Here is a 27182-nt window from a genome sequence, read left to right as displayed (position 1 = left end):
CTACCTTTAAGGTGCCCTCTATTTGCAAATGCACTACTCCAACCACGCTCTCTGGTAGTAAAAAAAGCCTCAATATAACACTCTCATCTTAAAGGAAAACGATACTACCAGAATGAATATTTAACCAACGGATAGTTTATATCATATTAAATGGTCTATTAAAGGATTTTACCAAACTGAAATATAGATATCAGTAAATATTGTCTTTTACATACATGCGACTCTAACTGTATTTTGAGTAATTCATATGTGACTGTTTATAACAAATACTGAGCAAATGTTTAAGAAACCAAACCTTCAAGCAAGATGAAAAGAATAAAAGCATAACTTGGCTATGCCCCCTCAACAACTTTCATCTTTACTATCCATCCTTCACAAACACACCCAACCCCAAGCAGAGAAACTTAGAAAGAAGGAAGTAAGCAGCTTTAACAGAGAGGAACTGCTGCAATAACCAACTTCTCACTACTGAGGACTGGAGAGAAGAAAAATGACCCCACATCAAACACTCTCTGGATTATGATGGATTATTGAAGAGGGTCCAGATTTTGGAAGCTACAGCATAAGGAGGGACTGAATTTTAGTGAAAATGGTAAGATGCTAGAAGGGTGACACCCTTTCATCCCACATCACTTACAGATAAAGGGAGGGTTACTGTTTGCAGAGGCTGTGCAATATACAGTACAGGATTGACACTCTTTGTCTTTGTAAGGAGAACTGCATTATCTGTCGCTGAATTTCCCTTTGAAAGTGGCAGACTTTCTGACAAATCTGTGTTAAACCTTTGCTGTATGTGTCATATGTGATAAATACAACCACTGTGCATCACTGTGAAATTGATGTGCTTCCCTTCATCATTAATGCAGTACAAAACTGATGTACCCCCCTTTAGACATAGATGATAGATAGATAGATAGATAGATAGATAGATAGATAGATGATAGATAGATAGATAGAAAGAAAGATAGATAGATAGATAGATAGATAGATAGATAGATAGATAGATAGATAGATAGATAGACTTATTGATAATAAATAAATAGACAGACAAGAAGTGACAGATATAGAATGTTTTATATGAATAATACAGTATATATAGAATTATCCCATGTCTTCAGATGGTATTTATATTATAGCAAGGTTTTATTGAATGGCATGAATTTGCCACACATCTTACAGTCCTTCAGACACCAAATGAATTAATATATCCTACCATAGAAGTCAAAGAAAGCTTTTATAACCTCACTGCTTAGTTTTTCTATACTAACAAGAACAAATCTATGACCATTTTGACATTAACATTTTTACTTTAGCGGATTTAATCTGTGACTCAATTCATAACAGGAAACAGTTCATCTCTGCCTTAAATGCAAAGTCTCAGTGTTGGCTGTCAGGTCATATATCACCACCCTTTTGAGGAAGAGCATATTTTGCAATAAATCCGTTACATTATCACTATGCACTGCATATGTCACACCCACAGAGATAGGCCATTCATTATTAATGGTTGCTTTTCATACACTGCCTCTTAATACAATTTCAGGTTATAGTGGTTATAGGATGTCAGGGTGCTGATGATTCACTCACTGTAAAGCTCATTTATTTAAGGACAAGGAATTTTAAAATAAAGAAGTAGGGTAGAAATGTTGTACATTATGTTTGGGCTTCTGTACCAGCCCCAGGCAACAAAATCCCTTTAGCAGGGAAGATCTGTGTCTCCAAAGATGCCCCAGTAGCTCCCCATAGCATACTGGCCCCTCTGCCATGTAGAGAACTCACTCTCTGACAGCTCCTAATGGGTAATGCACCACAATTAATTTGTGTGTGTTTTGGATTAACTTTTTTCAACAGCTATTCATTTTGAAATTTCATCTTTTGTCTGGTTGCTAGGGTCTCATTTCACCCAGCAAAATGGCAGTAGTTTAAATGACAGACTGAAAAATTAGTAGAAGATGGCTAAATCGAAAAATAAGTCATACATAGTACTGCCTAATGTAACAGCACTCTATTTAAAGGAGTTGTACACCTTTGAATTACATTTTGATATGATGTAGATTTGTAGAGCGTGACAGATTGCAATTAGTTTAAATTTTGTATTTGTTTGTGTTTTTTCAGTTATTTAGTTTTATATTCAGCAGCTCTCCAGCAATCTGGATGCTAGAGTCCCCCATTTGAAAGCTGTACACCCATTTGAAATCTGGAAAGAAGGCAAATACTGCATATGCAAAACAAATTATGCCAACTGGGTGGTGCCCAACTTATGGTATATATATATATATATAAAATGTAGGCTGTAAGGGCTTGTAGACCTTTGAGTTAACTTTTAGTAAGATGTAGAGAGTGGTATTCAGAGACAATTTGCCATTGGTTTTCATTTTTTAGTATTTGCATTAGATCTCCAGTTATTTTGCTATTTCATTAATCTGGTTGCTGGGGGTCTAAATGACCCTAGCAACCATAAATTGATTTGAATAAGAGACTGGGATAAGAGTAAAAGAGGGCCTATATAGTAAGATTAGTAATAAAAACTAGCAATAGCAATAAACGTGTATGCTTCCAGAGCATTTTTAAATAGGGTCAGTGACCCCAATTTGAAAGCTGGAAAGAGCCAGAAGTAAAGGGCAAATAATTCAAAAACAATAACAAATAAATAATGAAGATCAATTGATAAGTTGCTTAGAATTGGCCATTCTATAACATACTAAAAGCTAACGTAAAGGTAAACCATGCATTCTGCATTGGAGACCCAGATGTTTCCTAGCAAGTTTGGGTGCATTGCAAGGGACCATGTGCCACTCACCAAATCTGAATGAAACACTGCCAAATGCAAGCAAAGCTGCTTTCAGATTGAGTCACAGCTTGTGACTCAGGGCCCAACGATCGGATCATGATGCATCTGATACGGGCAGTTGGATCGTGGGAATGGGATTTTTTAACCTGCCCAATCGAGATCTGGCGGACTTTTGGCCAGATATTGATCGGGGTAGCCTGTCAGATGGCCCAACACACGGGCCAATAAGCTGCCGACTATGTCTGTCGCCTTCTTTTATCGGCCCATGTATGGGGACCTTAAGTTTCCAACAACACATGTAATTTTTACAGCTACTTAATGTCTGTGGACTGTTCAACACTGTGAGGCTGACACAATGGAACAGCTGAAGACTCTTCACCATGTGTCACCTGATGCGGCCTTTCTGATGCCATCCCCCCCTCATTCCCACAGCCATGCTTGAATTTTTAGCAAGGAGAATGCAATTGTGTCATCTGTGCTAGAATGTAAAAATTGGAATTTTGCTCTTCTAAGCACACATATGGCATGCTCTGAATACATAAAGCAGTAAGGGACCCTACTCCTGCATAGCATCCTGACCACTCACCATGCCAGCAGATCAGCTAGTTCAGTACCAGTCATTATTCATCTGTGTAAAAGCTGTGAAAAAACAGAGCAGCATTACAACTGGCATTAGTGAATTTTAAATGGCTTGCAAAAAGATAATAACACTTTTTATTGGTGAAGACACAAGAGAAAAACGTAAAAACTTACAGTAATTACTTTAAAACAAATAATTATTATAATACAAAATGTAGATCACCAGCTAGGGCATTTAAAAAGCATCCCACAGTCCAGGAAATAACACAAATACTACGCCTAATGACAGAACATATATTATGCCAATACAAAGAACTAGACCATTTATGTCCATCATTTTAAACTCTTCAAAACGGTAGTGAAATATTTGTACCTTTTGTACTCATATGTAGCGGATGACTAAAGTTATATGACCAAAAATATGGTGAAAAATAATTAGTACAATAATTAGTACATTTAGTTTTAGAGCAGGAATATACTTTATACAATCTCCCTGTCGTCTGCATCAGAAAATGCAGTGGTCAATGGAGGCATGGAAGAAGCACGGACAGCCCATAATTGGTGATGGATTAAACTACACCAGTTTTAAGTACTGGATTTCTATCAAGTGTTATAGTGGTGAAGTGGCTTAACCCCTGTGTCCATTTAATGAGGGGTAGTGATGGGCGAATTGGCGCCGTTTCGAGCGAAATTCGTGAAACAGCAAAAAATTCACAAAATGGCGCAGTCCGTTTTTTATCGAAAATGCACCAGCATCCAAAATACGGACACCAGCGTCCATTTTTTTTTGACGCCAGCGAATTTTCATTGCCGTTTCGCAAATTTATATGCCGGCGTCGAATCGCACAAATTCGCAGTGAATTAGTGCAAATTTGCAGCGAATTCGCCCATCACTAATGAGGGGTTTTAGTTTTGCAATAGCATATACATTGCCCTACTTTGTTAGAGAAGCTACTCTCCACTAGGCTAGAACTTTTCTTCATAGAAAAAATGTTGCCAACTTTTTCCAAACCCATACCCAGCTCCTTATAGATAGTGGGATGCTTTTATCTCAGTGTATGATGTGAATCTGAAAAGCAAAGGGCAGATAATAAGATTTTTTTTTACAGCAAAGCATGCATGGCAAAATTCTAGCAAAAAAATGTTGCTGCTGGTAAGTCCATGCTGCAAATTCACTAAAGAGCAAATTTTCGCCAGCGATCTCTTCGCCACACTCAGTGCTATTTTGCCATGAGCAAATTCGAAACCACTACACTAATTCACTAAAATGTGAAGTTGCGTCTCAGCAGCCGAACGCTGGAGAATTTTCGCTAGCGTTAATTTCTGCCTAGTAAAACTTAACTAGCACTCTTGTGCTTAGGTTTATTTGAATAGGACGGGTACCTAAAAGTCGTATGGGTGTCTTTAATAGTAATGTTGGTGAAAATGTTTTAAGTGCCCAATTTTTATTTCAAATGTCCAATGAGCCATAATAAAGACAGAAGAGATCCTCTAATGCTCTAGACATGAGACTACCCAATATAAATGTGGCATGTCCCTCAAATTAGTTACAAAATTTGTTCACACATAAGTCTTTAATAATTTGGACTTTTGAAGGCAATCCCGCTTTAAAAAAGAAAAATCGCCAGTGTTTTCTACAACTTTCTGGCATACAGGATATGATGTCACTGACATAAGATTGAGGAAGTTGTAGCTTCGTTTTATCAGTTCACCTGAGGTGGTGAAGTAAACTCAGGTGAAAGAGATAACGTTCAGTAAAATTCGTGAAGTAATAACCGTTCGCCTGAGCGAAAAGTCGCCTCACGTTGTGAGGGTGTGAACGAACAATAGCTACGGTCTCGTTCACTAGTGCATTCTCCTATACACCTATTAGTGAATTGGCAATGTCCCTGCGGATGAGATTTCTGGCGAATTTTTGCTAGCGACGGCCACGTCGCCCTTTGGTGAATCTGCTCCCATGAATTTCACAGTAAAAAAGTTTGTTCATGGCTGCTAAGGTGTTAAATAGCCATGCCAATGGATGGTGGTAGTGAGGTGTAGCCGTCAACCCATCCCTGTAGCTTGCTATATGTGAAGTACAATGCTTAAGTGCACAGTCTGCAGAATGTTAAGGAACCCTCATAGTTACCATTTGGGTGTGTGAAGGCCATGATTACAGTGCTCCTAAGACAAGGTATTCATTTTCCATTCATGCACACAGTTGTGAATTGTGCATTGTTCATTAAACATTAAGGGCATTAAACTTTAAAGGAACAACAAACATTGAAAGTATTTTAATTAAAATATAATGTACTGTGGCACTGCACTGGTAAAATGTATGTGTTTGCTTTAGAAAGACTACTATAGTTTATAAATAATCTGCTGTGTAGCCATTCAAGCTGGAAAAGGAGAAAAGCTACAGGTTACTTAACAGATAACAGATAAGCTGTGTAATGGAATACAATGGGATACTATAGAACTCATCTGTTATCTGCTATGTAACCTATAGCTTGAATGGCTGCCTCCATGGCTACACAGCACCAGGAGCATGTTTAGTCGTAACCATGCCCCTGTGGTTATCTGCAGAGACGGAAGTTATGGGTCGGTGGGGAGAACTTATTTTTTCATTTGCAAGAATAAGCGTGATTTAGAAAGGAACAATGACTCTTTCCCAGACTTCCACAATTAGTTCTATGACAAATGTTATGTTACACAATAACAGGAAGCCCAGAAACAATCTTTACATATGCTGATGGTAATATGTCATGACAGTTCTTTTTTACATAGCCAGAGTTACGTTGATTGATTTCAGGGAAGGCCCAGCATTATAAAAGAGTACCCAGTTTCACTTTTGTTTGTCACATTCCCTTTTATTTTCTCTTTCCTGTTTGTTTGTTTTGTTACTAAATTTGGTACATTAGAATGATATATTCAGATGTATAAGCACACGTATGGAGACATAACAACTGTTTAGGTCAACAAGAGAAAGGAGGGACCTTGATATTGATGGTCTTTAAGAGATTACAGAATAAGAAAGCTGGGCATTATCTGTAAAGGTGGCCATAGATGCAAAGATCCGCTCGTTTGGCCACATCGCCAAACGAGCGGATCTTTCCCCAATATGCCATTAACAAACATGGCTATATCGGGGGTAATCTGATTGTTCGGCCATATGGCCGAACGATCCGATTACGATGTGCCGTGGGCTCCGGCGGGATCGGTCGGGTCAAAATCAAACCTGACCGATCGACCAAACGACCGATCTCCTCCAGACGAAAGATGTCGGCACACGCCACACACGATCCGAAAATCGTATGAATCCTCAATTCGTACGATAGGATAAGAATAAGAAAGCCCTCAAAAAAAAGAAAAAAGGAAAAAATTTGACTTTCAAATAGACGTTCAGAGGATGGTGCGATGGCTTAGCTGGAGGCTGCAGAGGTCATTATGAAGTCTTAATTCATATTGTATATTTGTAAGATTATTTTCTTAAATAAAGCATTGTATCGTTGTCGTCCTTGGAATATTTATCATCAACATATTCCATTATTCATATCAATCTGTTCTCCCTTATGCACTGCCCCACTGAAATTCTCTTGGTCTGATAACATCTTTCTTTCCACTTGAAGCTAGCAGCAGTGACAGTCAATAAGTTATATCTTATAAGGCACTGCTAATTGTCTTGTCTAGATGAGATTATTGATTGATCCCGATGCCAGTTTTTAGCTCAGCTACAGTTAGGTCCATAAATATTTGGACAGACAACATTTTTTTCTAATTTTGGTTCTGTACATTACCACAATGAATTTTAAATGAAACAACTCAGTAGAGTTGAACTGCAGACTTTCAGCTTTAATTCAGTGGGTTGAACAAAAAGATTGCATAAAAATGCGAGGAACTAAAGCCTTTTTTTTAACACAATCACTTCATTTCAGGGGCTCAAAAGTAATTGGACAAATTAAAAAACTGAAAATAAAATGTTCATTTCTAATACTTGGTTGAAAATCATTTTGCTGGCAATGACAGCCTAAAGTCTTGAAATCATGGACATCACCAGATTCTGGGTTTCCTCCTTTTTAATGCTCTGCCAGGCCTTTACTGTAGCAGATTTCAGTTGCTGTTTGTTTGTGGGTCTTTCTGTCTGAAGTTTAGTCTTCAACAAGTGAAATGCATGCTCAATTGGGTTCAGATCAGATGACTTGGCCATTCAAGAATATTCCACTTCTTTGTTTTAATAAACTCCTGGGTTGCTTTGGCTGCATGTTTTGGGTCATTATGAAACGCCACCCAATCAATTTGACTGCATTAAGCTGGATTTGAGCAGACAGTATGTCTCTGAACACCTCAGAATTCATTCGGCTGCTTCTGTCCTGTGTCACATGAAGGATAAACACTAGTGTCCCAGTGCTACTGACAGCCATGCACACCCAAGCCATCACACTGGCTCTGCCATGTTTTATAGATGATGTGGTATGCTTTGGATCATGAGCTGTTCCACGCCTTCTCCATACTTTTTTCTTGCCATCATTCTGGTAGAGGTTGATCTTAATTTCACCTGTCCAAAGAATGTTTTTCCAGAACTGTGCTGGCTTTTTAAGATATTTTTTTTTAGCAAAGTCCAAACTAGCCTTTTTATTCTTGATGCGTGGCTTGTACCTTGCAGTGAACCCTCTGTATTTACTTTCATGCAGTCTTCTCTTTATGGTAGACCTGAATATCGATACCCCTACCTCCTGGAGAGTGTTGTTCACTTGTTTGCCTCTTGTGAAGGGGTTTCTCTTCACCATGGAAATGATTCTGCGACCATCCACCAATGTTATCCCCATCATGTCATGAGATGTGACATTGATCTTGCTTGGTGGGTAAATACATAGATCAGTGATCACCAACCATTGTTCATGATCATCATGTTGCTGACCAACCCCTTGAATGTTGCTTCCAGTGGCCTCAAACCAGATGTTTATTTTTTAATTCCTGGTTTTAAGGCACATTTTGGTTACATAAAAAACAGTTGTACTGCCAAATAAAGTCTCCTGTAGGCTGTCAAAGCACAAAGAGGCCATGAATAACCAATTACGGCATTTATATTTTGCCACCCAAGAACATTTTTTATGCTTGTGTTGCTCCCCAACTCTTTTTAAATCTGAACATTGCTCAAGGTTAAAAAAAGGATGGGGACCCCCGACCTAGACATAGGATTTTGCAATGTACATGAATGGATAGATTTCATTATTATGGTGAATTGGTTTACTGGCTTATCAATTAGGAAAAGTGCAGGTACATGCAGTGCAGAAGACACATACAACTCAGTCAGTGAGTTATCCTGGTGTAGTGTTCCCTTTTTGATGGCTAGCTGTCATGTAATTGAACAAGATGCATGTAAAAGAACAAGTTCATGTAGTTCAGTTAGAAGTTCATATATGTGAAGTATTGTTAAGCCTTTTAAGTGGAATGTGACAAGGTCTAAAAAGCACTGTAGTTATACACAGTAAGGTTTATTTACTAGCACTGGATAAATATGCCCTATGCTTTAACCTATAGCAACCAAAGATTTATTTACATTATTTGACCAGCAGTAGAATGTTCTTTATAGGGATGCACCGGATTCAGGTCAGGGTTTGGCCAAATCCAAATTATATTGTATACATATACTGCACATGAAAAGAATGTTATACCAATGTACTTGAATATATTGTTGTAAACCAATAAAAAAGTTTTGAAAAGAATGTTATACCAAATTATCCATTATCCCTTACACAAATTCTATATTTATTTTTCTTTTTATAGGGTAGCAAGGAAAGGTACCACTGGCAAAGCCAGAATGTCAAACAAAGTGGAGTAGATGATATGGTCCTGTTATCCAAAATCACAGAGGATGCCATAGTGGAGAACCTCAAGAAGAGGTATTTGGATGACTATATATTTGTATCCTTTCCTAATGTTATTGGGCATCATCACAGTAGCACTGAACCTGAGCACTTTTTTGGCAACTGTATATTATTCTTTATGTTTATCAAAGACCAAGGCAAAGACCAAGGCATATTTAATATACTGTGAAACACTAAGGGTTGGGGGGGGTATTTATTATGCTGTGTAAAAAACATCAGCAAAACTGAAACCTTGAATGCACCATGTTGTAGTTCAATTAAAGGAGCTCAATGGATTGAAAACCTGTTGTTTGGCTGGTGCATACACCAGTGCATACATGTTTTGAACCTTTCAAGACGTGTTGGAATTTATGTTAGATAATTAAATAAAATAATAATGTAAAGCATTTAAAGGACTAAAAGAATATCCCAGTGTAGTTTTACAGGCATCTTATAAAGGGAAAATGTGCTAGCTTTTTTCTTAGGTAGAAAATGTAGTTTAGCAGGGGAATCTTTAAATAGAGGTTTGAAGATATTTGGCATTACTGTTAGATGAAGTATACCAGGATTGAGTCATGAATGAGTTTTCTTTATTACATGACCATATAAGAGAATACAATATTTCCTTTGACTGTGAGATGAAGTTTGTCTTGATATAGTATCAAGAGAATTTTAATACTTGAGGGGTTCATATAAATATAACTAAAAGCATATAGGCAAGCCAACATAATTATCAATTAACTTTTAATCACTCAAAATCATGTCAGTTCATCAACACACAATTGTATTTCTAATGAATTTGAGTGATTAAATAATAAATGAAATAATAATAAATTATACATTTAATAAACCCAATAGGATTGTTTTTCCTCCAATATGGATTCATGCAGTTTAGATCAAACACAAGGTACTGTTTTATTACAGAGAAAAAGGAAATCATTTTTAAAAATTAAAATTATTTGTTTAAAATTGAGTCTATGGGAGATGGCCTTCCCTTAATTCAGAGCTTTCTGTATAATGGGGTTTCCAGATAATGAATCCCATAACTTGTACTTTAAAAACTGTTTGTTAGGGTCAATTCTCGGCTAGTTTGGACACTGAAATGATGCTTCAAGAATGAAGCAAACATTCAGAATGTGATTATACCACCCGTGCTGTCTATGTCAAAGAGACTTGTGAGGAAAGTCACTATGAAGTCAACACTTAAAATTAAAAGAGAAGTGAAGGATTAAGCAAATTTTCAGTATGTTGTGTAAACTCTAACACAGAATGCAGTTTGCATTTTATTCAGCTATGAAAAGAATTCTGTTGGAGGAGTTGGCCTTCAGTTTGTTTATCGCCTTTGAAACTTGGTGCTATATTGCATCAAAAATTAGCACTAGGTTGTTACATACAATCTCTTTAAGTAAATTTAATTGCTTATTGTTGGATCTGCTCTATTTTGGGGTGCCAGGCTAATGTCAGATCTTTAAATAAGTGGTATTTGTTTACAAAGGAACTAAAAGGTATAGAATAGACAGTCCCAGCCAATCAGGTCGATGTTAGCTGTTCTTGAAGATGGTTCATCTCTTCTTAGATAGACAAGGGAGAATGTTAGGAATGGATGCACTGTGAAAGAAATCCCATAATCCGGTTATTTGCATCTCTTTTATAAGGACATTACTGTAGCTGCAACGATTGTTTTATGGCAGGATGGCTGTTGTCCAGGCTTGCACCTTCACAGTTGCAATTGATGGAAAGGCAGATATCTGTCAACCCATTGTGTGTATGGGCTTACTGTTGAATATCCAAAATTCAGTACTACACTTATAGGTTGCTATGGGTAATTGAAGATTTTAGTGCTAAATTAGCCCTAGGATCTCAAGGTAGAGATCCTGGTATGAATTTTCAGAGAAGCACACATGGTCCAGTATTGAGGTTGGCAAAACAGTCAGGTATCAGTGAAAAATGATCAACATGACTTATAGGTAACTTTTAATGTACATTAATATGTAGGGGTAAAGATGGATTGGCTACTGTGTTTGTCTGCCTTGTAGCCTAGCATGGTCACCAACTAAACATTAAACTGGAACTTTGGCAATAGTAGTCATTATTTACTGCTCGTGTTAGTGATTAGCTCTGCTTATTTAGTGAGCAACAGGGTCTGCTTTAAAAAAAACTGCTAGACCATCATTAAACATTTACTTGTATTGCTATGACTGGGAATGTATCAGTGTAAGAGGTGCACATGCTGTCAAGTACTCTGACTTGTTATTGTGGGCGTGTAAGTGAAAGAGAAGCTGTGGTTTGTGTCTCTCTTAAAGACTGCCCTTAAATGGACAAAAAAGAAGAGAGGAAGGAAGATGTGGCCTGCTTAGGGACTATTACTTTTATAAAAAAATATATAAAAAATTACATATGTACATATAGCACATTTAGAGATATAATCTATAGATTCAGATATTTAGAAATGCCAAGAAATTCTCATTCATGAATACTACAGTGGCGCAAGGAGCAGAGCACAATGGTTCAGGTGCAAGGGAGCCCTGTACTTAACACCTGCCATAAGAAGGAATTAAGTACACAGCTCTTTAGTGCAATTCTACCAAGATATATTACAATTGCTCATTAATAAGTGCCTCACTGGACCCTCTACACTCTTAGCCCCTCTGTAACTGCAGGATCTGCTTTCTCTATAGTTAGTCTCTATAGTAACACCCCTGCACACAAGCTGGGGCGTTCTAAGTGCTGTCCTCTTCTCTCCCCTTGTGTATGCAGCCTATATGTACAGTATGTATCGATCACTTTGCATGTAAAATGTAATGTCATTTGTTCAGGCCTGGAATTAGGGGTATGCTGAAAAGATACATTTGGTTCAAGGTTCAAGGTGTCCCCTAATAGGCACAAGCGAAAAGCAAATTATTGTACTAAAATTTATAAATCCTGCCAATAAGTGATTTTGTATATTTCACCCTGCATGTTATTGCAGCGCTCCCTTTGTTTTTAGTGTACTACTGAGCCTATACTATTTTTGCAGCAATTACTTTATGGTACATCTGTAGGTTATTTTCCTATTGTATCAATGAGCTAAGCATTTCTGCTCAGCTGTAATTCCCTACTTTGTGAATTTTTACTGCTATGCAACCATTTCGCTAGTGATTTAAAAATTAGTCCACAATTTCCTTCCTCTAAGATGCAGGATGTGTGAGTGATGATACTTTGCACTGAGTGCTAAGTCACATACACAAACACAAGCATTCTTTTGACAGTTTCCAATTTGGAAGGCTTAACCACCTTGATTCACATAGCTGGCATTCCCCATGTCTGGTGTCTGATATCACCCAGCAGTTAGGCAAGATCTCTGCTTATGAGAGCCAATATCAGCTGCATCTTATAAACACAATTCATCAAATGTATATTATTTGCAGTTCGTAATGCAGACATTTTTAATCAGTCAGTGTTCAATATGAAAGATCAAATTTTTCCTAAATATTTCCAAAAAGGCAGCCAAGCCAAATCCTAGAGTCACAGTGTAACCTTGAATATTTTATTTGCTAATTATGCATAAAATCTTTTTTATAAATGGATCGACCTGCCATGACAAACTCCCACTGTTCTTACCAAAAAATATCTCCTTCTCCAGAATATGATGCCATCAGATTTCTGTTTCTCTACATAGCTGTGTATCATTGAATCAAATGTAACCCCAGTACAGAAGCCTGTGGAACACCATTCGTCTAATGAAATAATCAATCACTGAAAAATTATTTGGACTGACATTTAACTTTAATTATTTGGATTGACATATAATAAGAGTTATATGAATTTCAAGAAAAACACAGCAAGTCGAGTTGATTTGACTTATTTCTACAGATATACCATGACCTGGGTGAATGAGAATCTTCATAAACAGATCTTTCCGTAATCTTGGATCTCCATACCATAAGTCTACTAATAATCAAAAAAATGTCTGGTTTTGCCTCCAATACGGATTGATCATATCTTAGTTAGGATTAAGCACAAGTCACTGTTTTATTATTACAGAGAAAAAGAAATTGGTAACCGATTTGCCCTAGACCAACAAGAGAGAATTCACCATTTCTAAATAAAGGTGGCAATACACAGAAGAATATATATTCTATATTATTTGTTATACTTTTTATTTTGATATTTTCCTTTATTAAACTATCAGACATATATAGGTTCTGTCTTAATCTCAGTCAATCCATTCAAGCAGATGCCCTACTTTACTGAACGGGAAATTGAACTATATCAAGGAGCAGTAAGTATTTCTCTACCTTTTCTGCATTTTATTAATAAATAACATCTTTACTAACTCTAGTGATTTTTGAGAAGGGGTATAACATAAGGATTCTGTTTGGCTGAACAAATGAGTCTCAAAATCCCTAATAGCACTCGTTTATGTCCACAAGTGCAGGCAGCAAAGTGCACTACTACCTGCAGTTGCTTCCTGAGTGCATACAATTATTTTCATGAATAGTACTTGTTTCAAAAAATAGTTTTGTTCTGCACTGCTCTGCAGCCCTTTCGGCTTTTCACACAAACAAACCCTGGAGCTACTACCACCCAGGCTCGGATTTGTGAAATGCCACCAAGGCCCGGGCCTAGGGTGGCAAAATTTTAGGTGGTGGCATGATCCCCAACCACACCCACGCCGGTTCAAAAACACTGGGTGTGAATATATGATGATTGATGTGCAGGATAATTTTTAAAATTTCCTGTGCACCAATCCCAGTTGCTCCGGTCCCGATGATGAAAATTTGCACAAATAAAGGGGAGGGGACAGGGGTGACGAATGGCAGTGGGCCTAGGGGTGCCGCTGTGTAAATCTGGCCATGCCACCACCTCCAGACCAGGTGGTAGCTTCAGACTTCCCTTAACGTCCTGCATCAATTTCCATAGTTGAATTGCACTCAAAGAATAGTGCCATATCTCACTCACACAGCAAATACTGGAAATACACCAGACACATTTTAAAAACATTAAATTTGCAACAAAGTGCACATGCAATTGTGCTAATTTTAAGACATTCCCGCAACTGTGCTAGGCAAAGTTGCGCTAAGCCAATCACCCACTTGCACCCGCAATGACACTGGTGTTCTTGGAAAAATACTGCATTCTGGGAAAAAATATGGAGAATACACTCAAAATTGCAGTTTTCTTACTACTCTTCAGTAAGGGATTGTGCCCTAATATCATCATATATTCATACCTTTTTTATTGTACTTGATAATACATGATACATTTTTATTGTACTTCATGAGACTGAAACAGTTTTTGTGTGTTTCATAGGCTCAGTATGAGAATCCTCCACATATCTATGCTCTGACAGATAACATGTATAGGAACATGTTGATAGACGGTGAGAATCAGTGTGTCATTATCAGGTGGGTCATTTTTCTAGAAATACTGTTGTTAGGGTATATTCAATCATGCAATCATGGAAATTAGGAACTGGAGATCAGTTGAGGTAAAAGAGAACGTTTATTTGACACAAACTTTGTGGATTCTGAATTCCAAATAGTCAGAATCCTGAACAAAGGTGTAACAAAGTTTTTATAGACTTGGAAACATATGACATGAGAATGTATGCATATGGGAATGAAAGGGAGTTATCTGTAAGAAAGCACAGAGATATCTCTTCACAGCACAGAAAAACAAAGAACTCACAAAGAAATCTTCTTCTAAACAAAATTGTATCTTTTCACAACAATGAAGAAGGTTACTTGTGTTATTTTATGGAAGCTACTCAACTGGAAAAACCCTAAACCATTCATATTTTCTTTAGAAGAGTTAGGTTTGAGGTTGAAGAAGTAAAATAAAACATTTTGGACATTTGGCATCTCTTACCTAATATCTATGGTTCCCATTTAGACTAAGATGACCATTTCTATAGTAAATGTCATAATACAGGTATGTGCATGCAGCCGGGAACAAGCTGCCTCCAACATTCACATCTGGCATTACCTGTGTCATATATCATTTTTATCTACAATTGCATTCCATGTGTCTGTTAGCTTCTTAATATTGCCTCATACATGTACCAGAATCAGTTCACATACTTTAATCAAAACTACATAAGAAGATAAAACTGTTTTCATTTTCTTGTCATTTCAGTGGAGAAAGTGGAGCAGGGAAGACTGTAGCAGCAAAGTATATAATGGGATATATATCCAAAGTGTCTGGGGGAGGAAGCAAAGTGCAGGTATGCAGTTTATAATACAACTCCACTGACAAGTCACTTAGGGAGATAACACTCATAGGATTTGCAAAAGCCTGTCGATATATGACCTATATAACTTGTACATATGACTGCAGCTGTGTTGTTTCTGCTGAGTAATGGGCAACCACATAATGACATAATAACAAAGAAACTCCAATTACAAGTTAAAACAATTCACTTAACTGATACACAGGATGTGCAACAATTTACACTGAGTTAAAAGAAAAATATTATTTCATATTCTCTGTTTGTAGTTGCAGTCTAAAGGTGTATTCTCTCATTCTCACACTGCTTCTACCAAAATTGAAACAAACAAGGGTAAAATGTATAATAGACACACTTCCTCCTGTTGTTATAAAGCAAACCAGTTCAGATAGTGGCTGTAACAATGTTACTAAAACTCAACCTTTAATAAATGTTACATTAATACATGCTCTCTCTAGTATAGTAATGAAGAACACAAAGAGATGAAAGAGATATTCTATACCGTAGGACATACTAGCCAGGAAGCTAAGCAGTTCTCAAGAATGAGGCCTCTCCTTGTGTCATTGACTATATTCCTATGTATTTCAGCATGTTAAAGACATAATTCTCCAGTCCAACCCTCTACTTGAAGCATTTGGTAATGCCAAGACTGTCAGAAACAACAATTCCAGCCGATTTGTAAGTCTATTAATAATATGGGGTTGAGATAGAGTCACTATGAAATATCCTACAAATATTTCCCATTTTAACAGTTTGTAAATGTACTATGTGGGACATTCACTAAGATTCGTAGTCCGCTTCCGCTTCGCCGCACTTCGCCGCACTTCGCCAGGCGTATTTTCGCCAGTGCTCCACAAATTCACTAAAATCCGAAGTTACTCAGGGGTAGCGTAAGGTTGGGAAGTTGCGCTAGCGTTAATTCGCCTACTACGCTAGCGATGCTTAATTTGCATACGGCGCCAAATTCAATTTTCAATGGAAGTATTCGTAGCAGCACTACAAAAGCCTGGGAAACCTTCAAAACATCAAATAAAATTTTTATTTTGCCCTACACATGTGCTCACTGTATAGTTAAGTTTCCATGAGTTAGGAAATGTAGGGGGGAAGGAGGGTAGCCCCAAAAAATATTTCGATCTTTTTCAGCCCATCACCGATAAAAAATGAAAAAATGCCAGCATTTTTTGGGACTTAGAAAAATGTGTAACTTTTTTTGAAGCAATCCCTATCTACTCTATTGCACTTCACCTGGTCTGAGGTGGTGAAGGAAGTCTGGCGTAAAAGGTAGCGTTCAGAATCATTCGCGCGTTAGTGAATTTGCGTAGTTACGTCCGTTGCGCAAATTCGCCAGGCGTAAGGGTGCGAAGTAACACTAGCGAATTTACGCCAGCGTTCATTAGTGAATCGGTGAATTAACGCAAATGCCCAATGCTGGCGTATTCACGCTAGCGTTAGGCGCTTTGGCGTGTAGTGAATTTGCCCCTATATGTCTATCTTTTAATTAACGGGCTAGGTAGGAAAGATATTAGTTAGGAAATTGTAGAACAATTCCCAGCAGTACAAGTTGTAATACACCACAAAAGCAAAATGTATAACTTCACGTCAAATGGCACATCCCAAGCCACATGTCATGCAGGGTCTCTACAAAACATGGCATACTGTAAACAAAAAGATAAGATTAAGTAAACTGCAAAAAACACAGCATATATCTCACAATAGTGTCGGTAAATAAAAATGTTGTGTAACATAGTTGTTTTTGCCCTACAAACTTACTTTACTGTTACTTTTTTCACCTTTTCTGATATTTTTGCAAAACATGTTGTTAAAATTTCCCCAATATTGCCTCTCATTCTGGAAAGTAGAAATGCAGATGTACATTTACGTATAGTTAATTGCAAATACAGGCCTAGGACCCATTGTCCAGAAACCCATTATCCAGAAAGCTCTGAATTATGGGAAGGTCATCTCCCATAGACTCCATTTTGAACAAAAAGTTAAATTTTTTAGGAATTTTTTTTCCCCCCCGTAGTAATAAAACAGTACCTTGTACTTGATTCTAACTAAGATATAATCAATCGTTATTGGAGGCATAACAATGTTATTGGGTTTATCTAATTTTTAAATTATATTTTAGTAGACCTACAATATGGAGGAAATTGCAGAAATATCCCTTATCTGGAAGACCCCAGGTCCTGAGCATTCTGGACAACAGGTCCCTTACCTGCATACAGGGGCGTAACTACCGGGGGAGCAGGGGGTGCAATTGGGCCAGGGCCCGCACCCCCGCAGGGTTCCCCCAGCAGATTGCACGCGCTGCAGCCGGCTGGATTTGGCTGCAGCCGCAGAGAAATCACACGGTCAAGGGTGGGGGCGGGCCCGGCGGAACGGCCCGCACCAGGGCCTACCCCCACCTAGTTCCGTTACTGCCTGCATACGTGTTCTATGAAGTTATTGCATTATTAGTGACATGTTAACTGTAGTGAAACATATAAAGATACAAAGATGCATTGACATGTTAATATTGTGTACTTCACAAGTGCAATTACTTGTTGTGCCCCACAAGCGAAAGAATTAATTCAGCATATACTAAAAGAAAACTACAACTATATTAAAGCTAAAATATACAGGAGTAAAGGGACCTTCATAACCAGGCCTGGACTGGCAATCTGTGGGTTCTGGCAAATGCCAGAGGGGCTGCTGTAAGGTCCCACAGACTGCTTGTGAAGGACTATTTGGGCCTCTCTGTATTTGGAATGCCAGGGCCTATTCTGACTCCCAGTCCGAGACCTGTTCAAGGGAAACAATATATATTAGTGGTAATCACTGAACAAATTGAAGGCTAGTCTCATAATGCTTTGTTATTTTATCTCAGGGTAAATATTTTGAGATCCAGTTCAGTCGTGGCGGAGAACCAGATGGAGGCAAAATCTCCAACTTCCTCCTGGAAAAGTCCAGAGTGGTCAGCCAGAATGAGAATGAGCGCAGCTTTCATGTCTTCTACCAGGTGAGGGGCTGGTAGTGTAAAAACTAGGCAGCCTAATGGAAGGTAGTTATTATGTGTTGAGGTCTATTTTTTTAAAATAACACCAGCCCTATGCCAAAAATTCTACTTGCCTTTCTAGTTGATTGAAGGGGCATCTAATGAGCAACGACAAAACCTGGGAATCATGGCGGCAGACTACTTTTTCTACCTCAACCAATCAGAAACATATAAAGTTGATGGAACGGATGATAAGAAAGATTTCTATGAAATGTCGGTGCGTAGTCTATAAACATTCTTTCACTACACAATCACAATGCACTTATATGTACACTTTCTACATCAGTCTGTAACATATTTTCTTTTAACTCTATGGGACCTTCCTGCCTCTTCTGGACCCAGGAAGCCATGGTAGTTATTGGTGTTTCTGCAGAAGAGCAGCAAATGGTACTCCAGATAACAGCTGGTATATTGCATTTGGGCAACATCAACTTCCAAGAACAGGGAAACTATGCAAAAGTGGAATGTCACGACTGTGAGTATGACTTACCAAAGGACAAGTTTTCCACCTAATGAGAAATATAGGTCAATAAAGCTTTCCATACTTATGGAGTCATATATTTATTTTTCAGTAGCTCTATTATATGTACAGAGAAGCCACTTGCAAATAAAGTTGTCTGCCAGTGTGAGAGAAAGCTTTTAAATACTGATGTTGCTTTTTAGAATGCAAGATTGTTTTCAAAGTGAAATTTAGGCCCTGTTTAAAAATGCATGTAAGTAGGAAAAGTGTTGGAAGTTGCATAGTTCTCCTGTTTCACATTTGTGTACATCTAAGAGCTTTGATAGAAATATTTAATTTAATATAATATTTACAACTTATTTTCAACTTCAGTGTTTTTTCCATGTACCTTATGAAAATGGGATTTCACCAGTTTTTAGTTAGAAAAACATTTCATTATGATAATTATTACTAAAACAGATAAAATGCCAACATATTTAGCACTGTTGTACAATAGATTAATGTGTACATCAAACATAGAGATTAGCGTCACCTTCTCTAAAGAAATGTTTTTTAAAGGGTTTGTTCACCTTCCAAACAGTTCAGTTCAGTTGTTCCCCAGAAATAAAGACTTTTTCAATTACCTTCCATTATTTATTTTTTTACTGTTTTTCAAAAATCTAAGTTTAAAGTAGGGATCCACACTTTTTTGGATTCGGCCGAACCCCCGAATCCTTCGTGGAAAGATTCGGCCGAATACCGAACCGAAGGGGAAAACATTTTTTACTTCCTTGTTTTCTGACAAAAAGTCATGCAATTTCCCTCCCGCCCCTAATTTGCATATGCAAATTAGGATTCAGATTCGGTTCGGAGGGGCAGAAGGATTCGGCCGAATCCGAATCCTGCTGAAAAAGGCCGAATCCTGGCCGAATCCCGAACCGAATCCTGGATTCGGTGCATCCCTAGTTTAAAGTTGAATGTTCCTGTCTCTGGTTTGTCTGTCAGCTCAGTAATTCAGGCGCAGACTCTAAAGTGTTACAATTTACAATCAACATTTAGTTGATACATTTCTCAGTAGCATCTCTGCAATATTAGCAACTATTGTATCAATTCTAACAGCTGTCTGTAATGAAACCCAGAGATTCTACTCAGCAGGGACAAAGATAAAAAATGCATCAACTTAATGTATCAATTTAGAACAGTTTAGAGGGTTGGCGACACCCCCCCCCCCTCCCAGAGCTGCTTTAAAAGGTGAAAAATGACACTTTACACTTCAATGTTTAAAAAACGGTGATGCATAGAAAATAGAAAGTAATTGGAAAAAGTCATTGTTTCGGGTGATCTGTCTGAAAACTATTAGTTGTTTGAAGGTGAACTACCCCTTTAAGAGACCATTTAAAGGCAGAAAGATCATATAGGGAAAATCTATTAAGCCAATGAAGTAATACAACCGTGCAGGAAAGAAAATAAATACGTAGTGTTCCTAGAGAAAAAATTCATGAAATGCCGACCAAGAAGCAGCATTATATCTCAAAGTAAGTTTACAGAGCCAATTCAGGTATCACATAACTATGTTGTCCATTAATAGGATGCACTTGTAACTTGTCTTGTCTGTGTGTGGTTATTTGTTAAATAGTGTGACACCGGGTTCCTTTGTCACTGTATTTCAGTACTGGATTTTCCAGCCTACTTGCTGGGCATACAAAAGGAACGTCTTAATAACAAGCTCACCAGTCGCAAAATGGACAGTAAATGGGGTGGACGTTCTGAATCAATCAACGTCACCCTGAATGTGGAGCAGGCATCCTACACTCGGGATGCTCTGTCCAAAGCTCTTTACTCAAGGGTCTTTGACTTTCTTGTAGAGGTGAGACAAAAGCAATTTTGAATGTCCACTAAGAAGGATAAAAAGTGTTTGAAGTAACTGAAGTAATAAGAAGAAAGCAAAACTAATACAGTATGGGACTGTTATCCAGAATGCTTGGGACCTAAGTCTTTCTGGATAAGGGGACTTTCAGTGATATCAATCTCTATATTTTAAGTCTACTAAAAAAATCATTAAATTAATTAAATTAATTAGAATAAACAGGATTGTTTTTTCTTCAAGAAGGAGTAATGATATATTAGCTTGAATCACAAAGACGTACTGTTTTATTATTACAAAATAAAAGCAAATCATTTCTAAAAATTTGAATGATTTGATAAAAATTGAGTCTTTGGGAGCTGGTCTTCCAGTAAGTCAGAGCTTTCTGGATTACAGGTTTATGGATAACAGATCCCATACTTATATATTAATAACCTTTAGAGATCTATTGTAGCACCTTAAATTAAAAGGGGCAGTTCACCTATTATTTCCATTATGCTATGCTTAAAGGGATTGTTCATTATAAAAATAAAAACTGGTTAAATAGATAGACTGTGCAAAATAAAAAATGTTTTCAATATAGTTAATTAGCCAAAAATGTAATGTATAAAGGTTGGAGTGACTTGATGTCTAACATAAAAGCCAGAAATCTACTTCCTGCTTTGCATCTCTCTTGGTTTCCGCTGATTGGTTACCAGGCAATAACTAATCAGTGACTTGAGTGGGGGGGGGGCACATGGGTCATAACTGTTGCTTTTGAATCTGAACTGCATGCTAAGGATCAATTGCAAACTCACTAAACAGTTATGTCCCATGCGGCCCCCCTTATAGTTGCTGACTAACTCAGAGTTAGAGAGCTGAAAAGCAGAAAGTTGTGTTCTGGCTATTATGTTGCTTTTGAATCTGAACTGCATGCTAAGGGTCAATTGCAAACTCACTAAACAGTTATGTCCCATGCAGCCCCCCTTATAGTTGCTGACTAAAGGTGGCCATACATGGAGAGATCCGCTCGTTTGGCGATGTTATCAAATAAGCGGATCTCCCTCCGATATGCCCACCTTGAGGTGGGCAATATCCGGCTGATCTGATCGTGGGCCCTAGGGCGGCCTAGGGCAGACGGGCTGTCGGATCGCGGGACCGCATCAACGGACAGATGCGGCCGCGATTCGATCCGACGGGATTTTTAGTCCCATCCGATCGAGATCTGGCCGACTTTCGGCCAGATCTCGATCGGGGAAGCCCGTCGGGGGCCCCCATACACGGGCCAATAAGCTGCCGACTCGGTCTGTCGGTAGCTTTTATCGGCCCGTGTATGGCCACCTTAACTCAGAGCTGAAAAGCAGGAAGTTGTGTTCTGGCTATTATGTTAGACCAGGGGTGCCCAAAAGGTAGATCGGGATCAACCAGTAGACCTTTAGCAGGGGATCAGTAGATCTCAAGACACTGTCAACAAACAGCTTGTCTATATCACCCTCCTGTTTCATGCTTTTCATTCAGATATTTATTAAGGTTAAATAAGAAATAGTTGTTTGTTAAATATTTTTTTCATACATCAGTATTTAAGTAATATTTTCCATGGAACAGAATGCTAACAATTCTTTCATGTGTGTAGCTCATAATGGGACAACATCACTAAAAGTAGACCCCGCATTAGTAAAGTATGGGCGCTTCTGTGTTAGACATCCAGTCACTCCAGCCTTTATCCATCACATTTTTGGCTAACTAACTATATTAGGAAAAAAAATTATTTTGCATAGTGTATCTGTTTACCCAGTTGTTATTTTTACAGTGAACTGTTCCTTTAATAAGTTTGCAAAATATCTATATTTTTGGTTTTTTATTATTTAGCTTTTTGCTCAGCAGCTCTGCATTTTGGAATTTCAGCAAAGAAATGGGTGCTATGGTTCAATTTACCCAACCAACCAAGCAGTGGTTTTATTAAGCAATACATATTCTATATTCAATATGTAAAAATGACAGCACGGGACAGGCCACAGCACGGGAACATATTATTAAAATGGCCATGTGTAAGATCCTCTAGAAAATTTCAGTAGTGATACATATATGTGACACTAGGTTAAATGTAAAGTGTAAAATGATTATATCTTGTAAATAAGTGAAGGAGGTAGATAGAAAGCAACTGTTTTTTTTAATTTGTCATTATGCATTATTTGTTTGTTTTTTTTAATTTGTGTTTTCATTTGCATAGTCCATTAATAAGGCCATGCAAAAACCCTATGAGGAGTACAGCATTGGGGTCCTGGACATTTATGGATTTGAAATATTCCAGGTATATGTCTCTGTTCCCATATTTCAAAGAGTTAACAACACTTTAGGAGTTTAGACATAATACACAGTGCTGGTTGGGCAAGTGGCAAAAGTATCACAGACACATAGAGCCGTGTGTGTTTTTGCCAAAATGCAACTGGCTACTTCTAATACTTTGTGCTCCCTGAAAAGAATATGTCATAACCTGCCATCACAGTTTACTAGAGAGGCAACACATTAACAGAGTGGACCTTCCTTTAAACTCTCATTCCTTGCATGTCTTGAATGAACATTAGGGGAGCTAGGGCACTTGGAGCCCTGAACAGCAGTTCAGATAATTCAGATAATTGAAGTGATATGGAAACTAAAAGATTACTTTCTAAAGTATGCACATTAAGCGGCATATTTATCAAGAATCGAATTTGTGAGTTCTGTGAAGGGTTTTATACCTGAATAAACTCAAATTTCAAATGTTTGGGTATTTATTAAAAAATTAGGATGTCAAATGTCTCGAATCGATTGAATTTATGTCCTGAAAACTTGAATTTCAGATAAAAACCCTCAAATCAACTAAAAAGTTCAGCTTTGCCTAGGACAACTCCCATTGACTTCTACATGACCTCGACGGCTTTTAGATGGCAGATTTTCATTGTTTTTTTCTTTGCTTAATAAATACCAGACATTCAAGTTTTTGAAAATATAAGTCGAATGTGAATTTGAGAGCAAAAATATTTTAAATCGTTTAAAAAATCGAATTCAATTTTTGATAAATCTAGCCCTAAAAGTTATCTTTAGGTCATGCTGATCGTTTTTGCTGAGTGGTTTGCTTTTGTAATTAACTTAGTTGTTGCTAAACCTGGCTGTTTTGCAATCCTGACTGTCCCACTCATCTCTTATGGGGAAATTATAAGTAGCATGCAAAGCCAATATTATGATAGATGTAAAAAAGGTTTAATTTCTGGTGTCAGTAATCTCTTCAAGTACTTTTACGTTGCTTAGGACAAGAAAAGCAGTAGGAATCAATGGAGGGCAACCAAAAGAAGTAGTTATCTGGTCAATACACTGCATAATAAACCATTCTTTAAAAAGATAATGCAGTCTACATGCACAAATCAGTATTTAGCTGAGCATTCTAAAAAAAATGTTTCTTACAGTATGTTTTAAAATACATGGTTTGATATTTTGATATACTCTCTTCTTAATCTAGAAAAATGGCTTTGAGCAGTTCTGTATCAACTTTGTGAATGAAAAGCTGCAGCAGATCTTTATTGAATTGACTTTAAAGGCTGAGCAGGTATGTAAAACATTCTGTGCAAATTCAAGTTATTTATTTAATTTAATATTTATTTCAGAAGGCAAAACTTTGGCTCCAGGGAGTCACACACATAATTTCTGCCATGTGTGCTATAAGTGACAATGTGCTTGCAATTTACCAAAGTGGTCACTAATTTGCACCTACATTTCCACAATAATGGGTTAAAATGCAGCATTTTGGTTAAAAGGTGCAATATTACAAAAAGGCATACACAACCTAAATTTAAAAAAAAAAAAATGACACTATAAAAAAAGTAATGTTGCAAAAAGGTGATTTGAGTGATGATAATACTTTTGGGAGAATAAGTTGCTTGATATTTATATTATGATAGTTTTGTAGCAGCATAAGCATTTTTCCTGATGCAGTATACAGTATATATAGTATATATATAGTATAAAGCATTTGTTGGCTATCCTAATCTGACCATGTTATTTGTCACTAGGAAGAATATGTGGCTGAAGGTATAAGGTGGACACCCATTGAGTATTTTAACAACAAAATAGTGTGTGACCTTATCGAGAACAAGCTGGTAAGAAGTAATGCTACTCTATAAAGAATTATGGAAAGGTTTATCTGTCATTCAGTCTTTCTGATACTCTAATGCTCACTACCATATATATACGTATTACCATACAAACCTTTTTTGAGAATGTGATATAGGTGCTGCTTAATATCTTGTCCAGATTTGCATTCCAGAAAATAAAGTTTATCACTGCCTGCACTTCTTCCCAGTCTATTTGCAGAGAGTTGTAAAGTCTAGATCAATGTTGGGGAATAAGCCAATTTTTGCACATTCTTCTCTTGAATTCAGCAACGCGCCCCTAAAAATATTTCATTATCAGCCATCAGAGTAGCTTTACCCTCCACCAGCTTTAATTCTTGTATCTGTTTCTTCTAGCCCAACATTTCACATTTGTTTTGCACTTATAGTAAGTTGAATGGATATGGAGAAAATATGAAATCTGTTCTTCTGTGTACCGGCCTTTCTTGGTGTGAATGTAGATTCTTTGGGAGGCAGTAGGAATTCAATCAACTCCTATAGCCTGGTTATTAGCAATGACTTCCAATACTCATTTAGCTTCATTTTTTACGATGTCTGGTTCAGAAACCATACCATCATATGTGGCAATGATTTTGGGGGTTTCTCATACATAATTCTTCCATGTACTCCTGTCATCTTCTTTTAATCTCTTCTGTTTCTGTTATGTCCCTATTCAAACAAACTGTAGCAGACAGCACCATCAAGGATTTCTGTTAAAAAGCCTTTATTTTGCTATTTTTTGGCTTTATGATCTGGACAGTTACCATGTTTCAAGCCAAACAATGTCCCTATTGTCCTTATTTTTGGTAAAAATCCTGGAGTGTGATATACTTTCCATATCTAGTGGGACATGTTTGTTCTGAAACGGCAATGAGATACGCAAAGCCCCTTCACCATGTCAAGGTTACTACCGAGAAGAAGATAAAATGGAGTTGATTTATCAAAGAGTGAAGTTAGAGATCTCCAGAGTCCACAGAGTGAAATACCGCCTCTCTCCATTCATTTCTATGGGATTTTTAAAGGTGTATTTATCAAATGGTGAACTTTCACTTTCACCTTTTGATAAATACGCCTTTAAAAATCCCATAGAAATTAATGGAGAGAGGCGGTATTTCACTCTGCGGACTGTGGAGATCTCTAACTTCACCCCATAGAACTATAGTAACTCTTAGCAGTTTAGAGTGCACAAAATGATGGTGTTTGTGGATAATGATACAAGCCATCAATGTCAATCTTTTTCCTCAGAACCCACCTGGAATCATGAGTGTTCTTGATGATGTGTGTGCCACTATGCATGCCACAAGTGGTGGGGCAGACCAAACACTCTTACAGAAGCTCCAAGCAGCTGTAGGAACCCATGAACACTTCAGCAACTGGAATTTGGGTTTTGTCATTCACCACTATGCAGGGAAAGTATGCATCTATGTTATCTATATTATAAAATATCAGCACAGGAATATGTCATAATGTACAAATCGTTTGACACAAACATGGCACATTGACCATTTTCTATGTCAATTTTGCACTATATATTTCTATAATAATGATAATAATGTTATATTGTGCTAAATAGACATGCAGTGCTTTTCTTCAACATTTCTTCAACTGTTTTAGGGAGTAAATTTAAAGTCAAATCTCCCTGTTAAATACTTAAAAGATACCTAAAGATGAAAACTCCTTTCTACTTGAAGGATTCCTTTAGTTCTAGTTATGAATTAGTATAAAAATGTATGACTTGCTGTTTTCTCAGGTATCTTATTATGTAGAAGGATTCTGTGAACGTAATCGAGATGTTCTGTTCATTGACCTTATTGAGCTAATGCAAAGCAGTGAATAGTAAGATATGCCCAAACCTGTCTATTTTCTAGTTTTTCCATGACCTTATTGTCTTTCTTTTTCTTTGTACTTTAATACTTCTTTACTACCTCTATTATTTTGTGGATCATAATTTGTGATAAATTTGATAAATATTGAGGTGTTTTAATTCATAACTGTTTTTTTAACTAATAATAGCTCTAGTATTTTTTAACTAATAATAGCTCTAGTATCACACTATATATATATATATATATATAGCAGTGTAGGTAAATTTCAACATTTTCATATGGGGAAAAAATTCACCAAAATGCATCTGAAGTTTGTACTGGTATTTTCATTTTTCGTGATTGCACTCATGGCATGGACAGAGATGGTGTATTATATTGTTATATTGTGGTACCCTACAATATTACATTGGCATTTCATTGGCATATGGGAGCAATTGGTTGATCCTGGAGCAGGAGCATATTCAGATT

At 37.3% G+C, this 27182-nt stretch overlaps 1 protein-coding gene across 1 annotated transcript in view; it reads left to right on the top strand.

Annotated features, from left to right (window-relative positions):
• The first annotated feature begins 242 nt into the window (after positions 1 to 242).
• Positions 243 to 27182, top strand: part of myo1f.S (myosin IF S homeolog) — a 41467-nt gene continuing 14527 nt past the window's right edge. The window contains exons 1-15 of the mRNA XM_018243633.2: positions 243 to 592; positions 9137 to 9274; positions 13388 to 13477; positions 14509 to 14603; positions 15334 to 15421; positions 16013 to 16102; positions 18294 to 18425; positions 18544 to 18678; positions 18804 to 18936; positions 20571 to 20767; positions 22974 to 23054; positions 24240 to 24326; positions 24790 to 24876; positions 26134 to 26301; positions 26639 to 26724. Of these exons, the coding sequence (XP_018099122.1) occupies positions 590 to 592; positions 9137 to 9274; positions 13388 to 13477; positions 14509 to 14603; positions 15334 to 15421; positions 16013 to 16102; positions 18294 to 18425; positions 18544 to 18678; positions 18804 to 18936; positions 20571 to 20767; positions 22974 to 23054; positions 24240 to 24326; positions 24790 to 24876; positions 26134 to 26301; positions 26639 to 26724 (1610 nt within the window). The 5' untranslated portion in view covers positions 243 to 589. The remainder of the gene's footprint in view (positions 593 to 9136; positions 9275 to 13387; positions 13478 to 14508; positions 14604 to 15333; positions 15422 to 16012; positions 16103 to 18293; positions 18426 to 18543; positions 18679 to 18803; positions 18937 to 20570; positions 20768 to 22973; positions 23055 to 24239; positions 24327 to 24789; positions 24877 to 26133; positions 26302 to 26638; positions 26725 to 27182) is intronic.

Source organism: Xenopus laevis, chromosome 1S (assembly GCF_017654675.1).
Source record: "Xenopus laevis strain J_2021 chromosome 1S, Xenopus_laevis_v10.1, whole genome shotgun sequence".
Classification (NCBI taxonomy): domain Eukaryota; kingdom Metazoa; phylum Chordata; class Amphibia; order Anura; family Pipidae; genus Xenopus; species Xenopus laevis.
The sequence above is the reverse complement of the archived record's forward strand: the minus strand, read 5'-3'. Positions and strand labels throughout refer to the sequence as shown.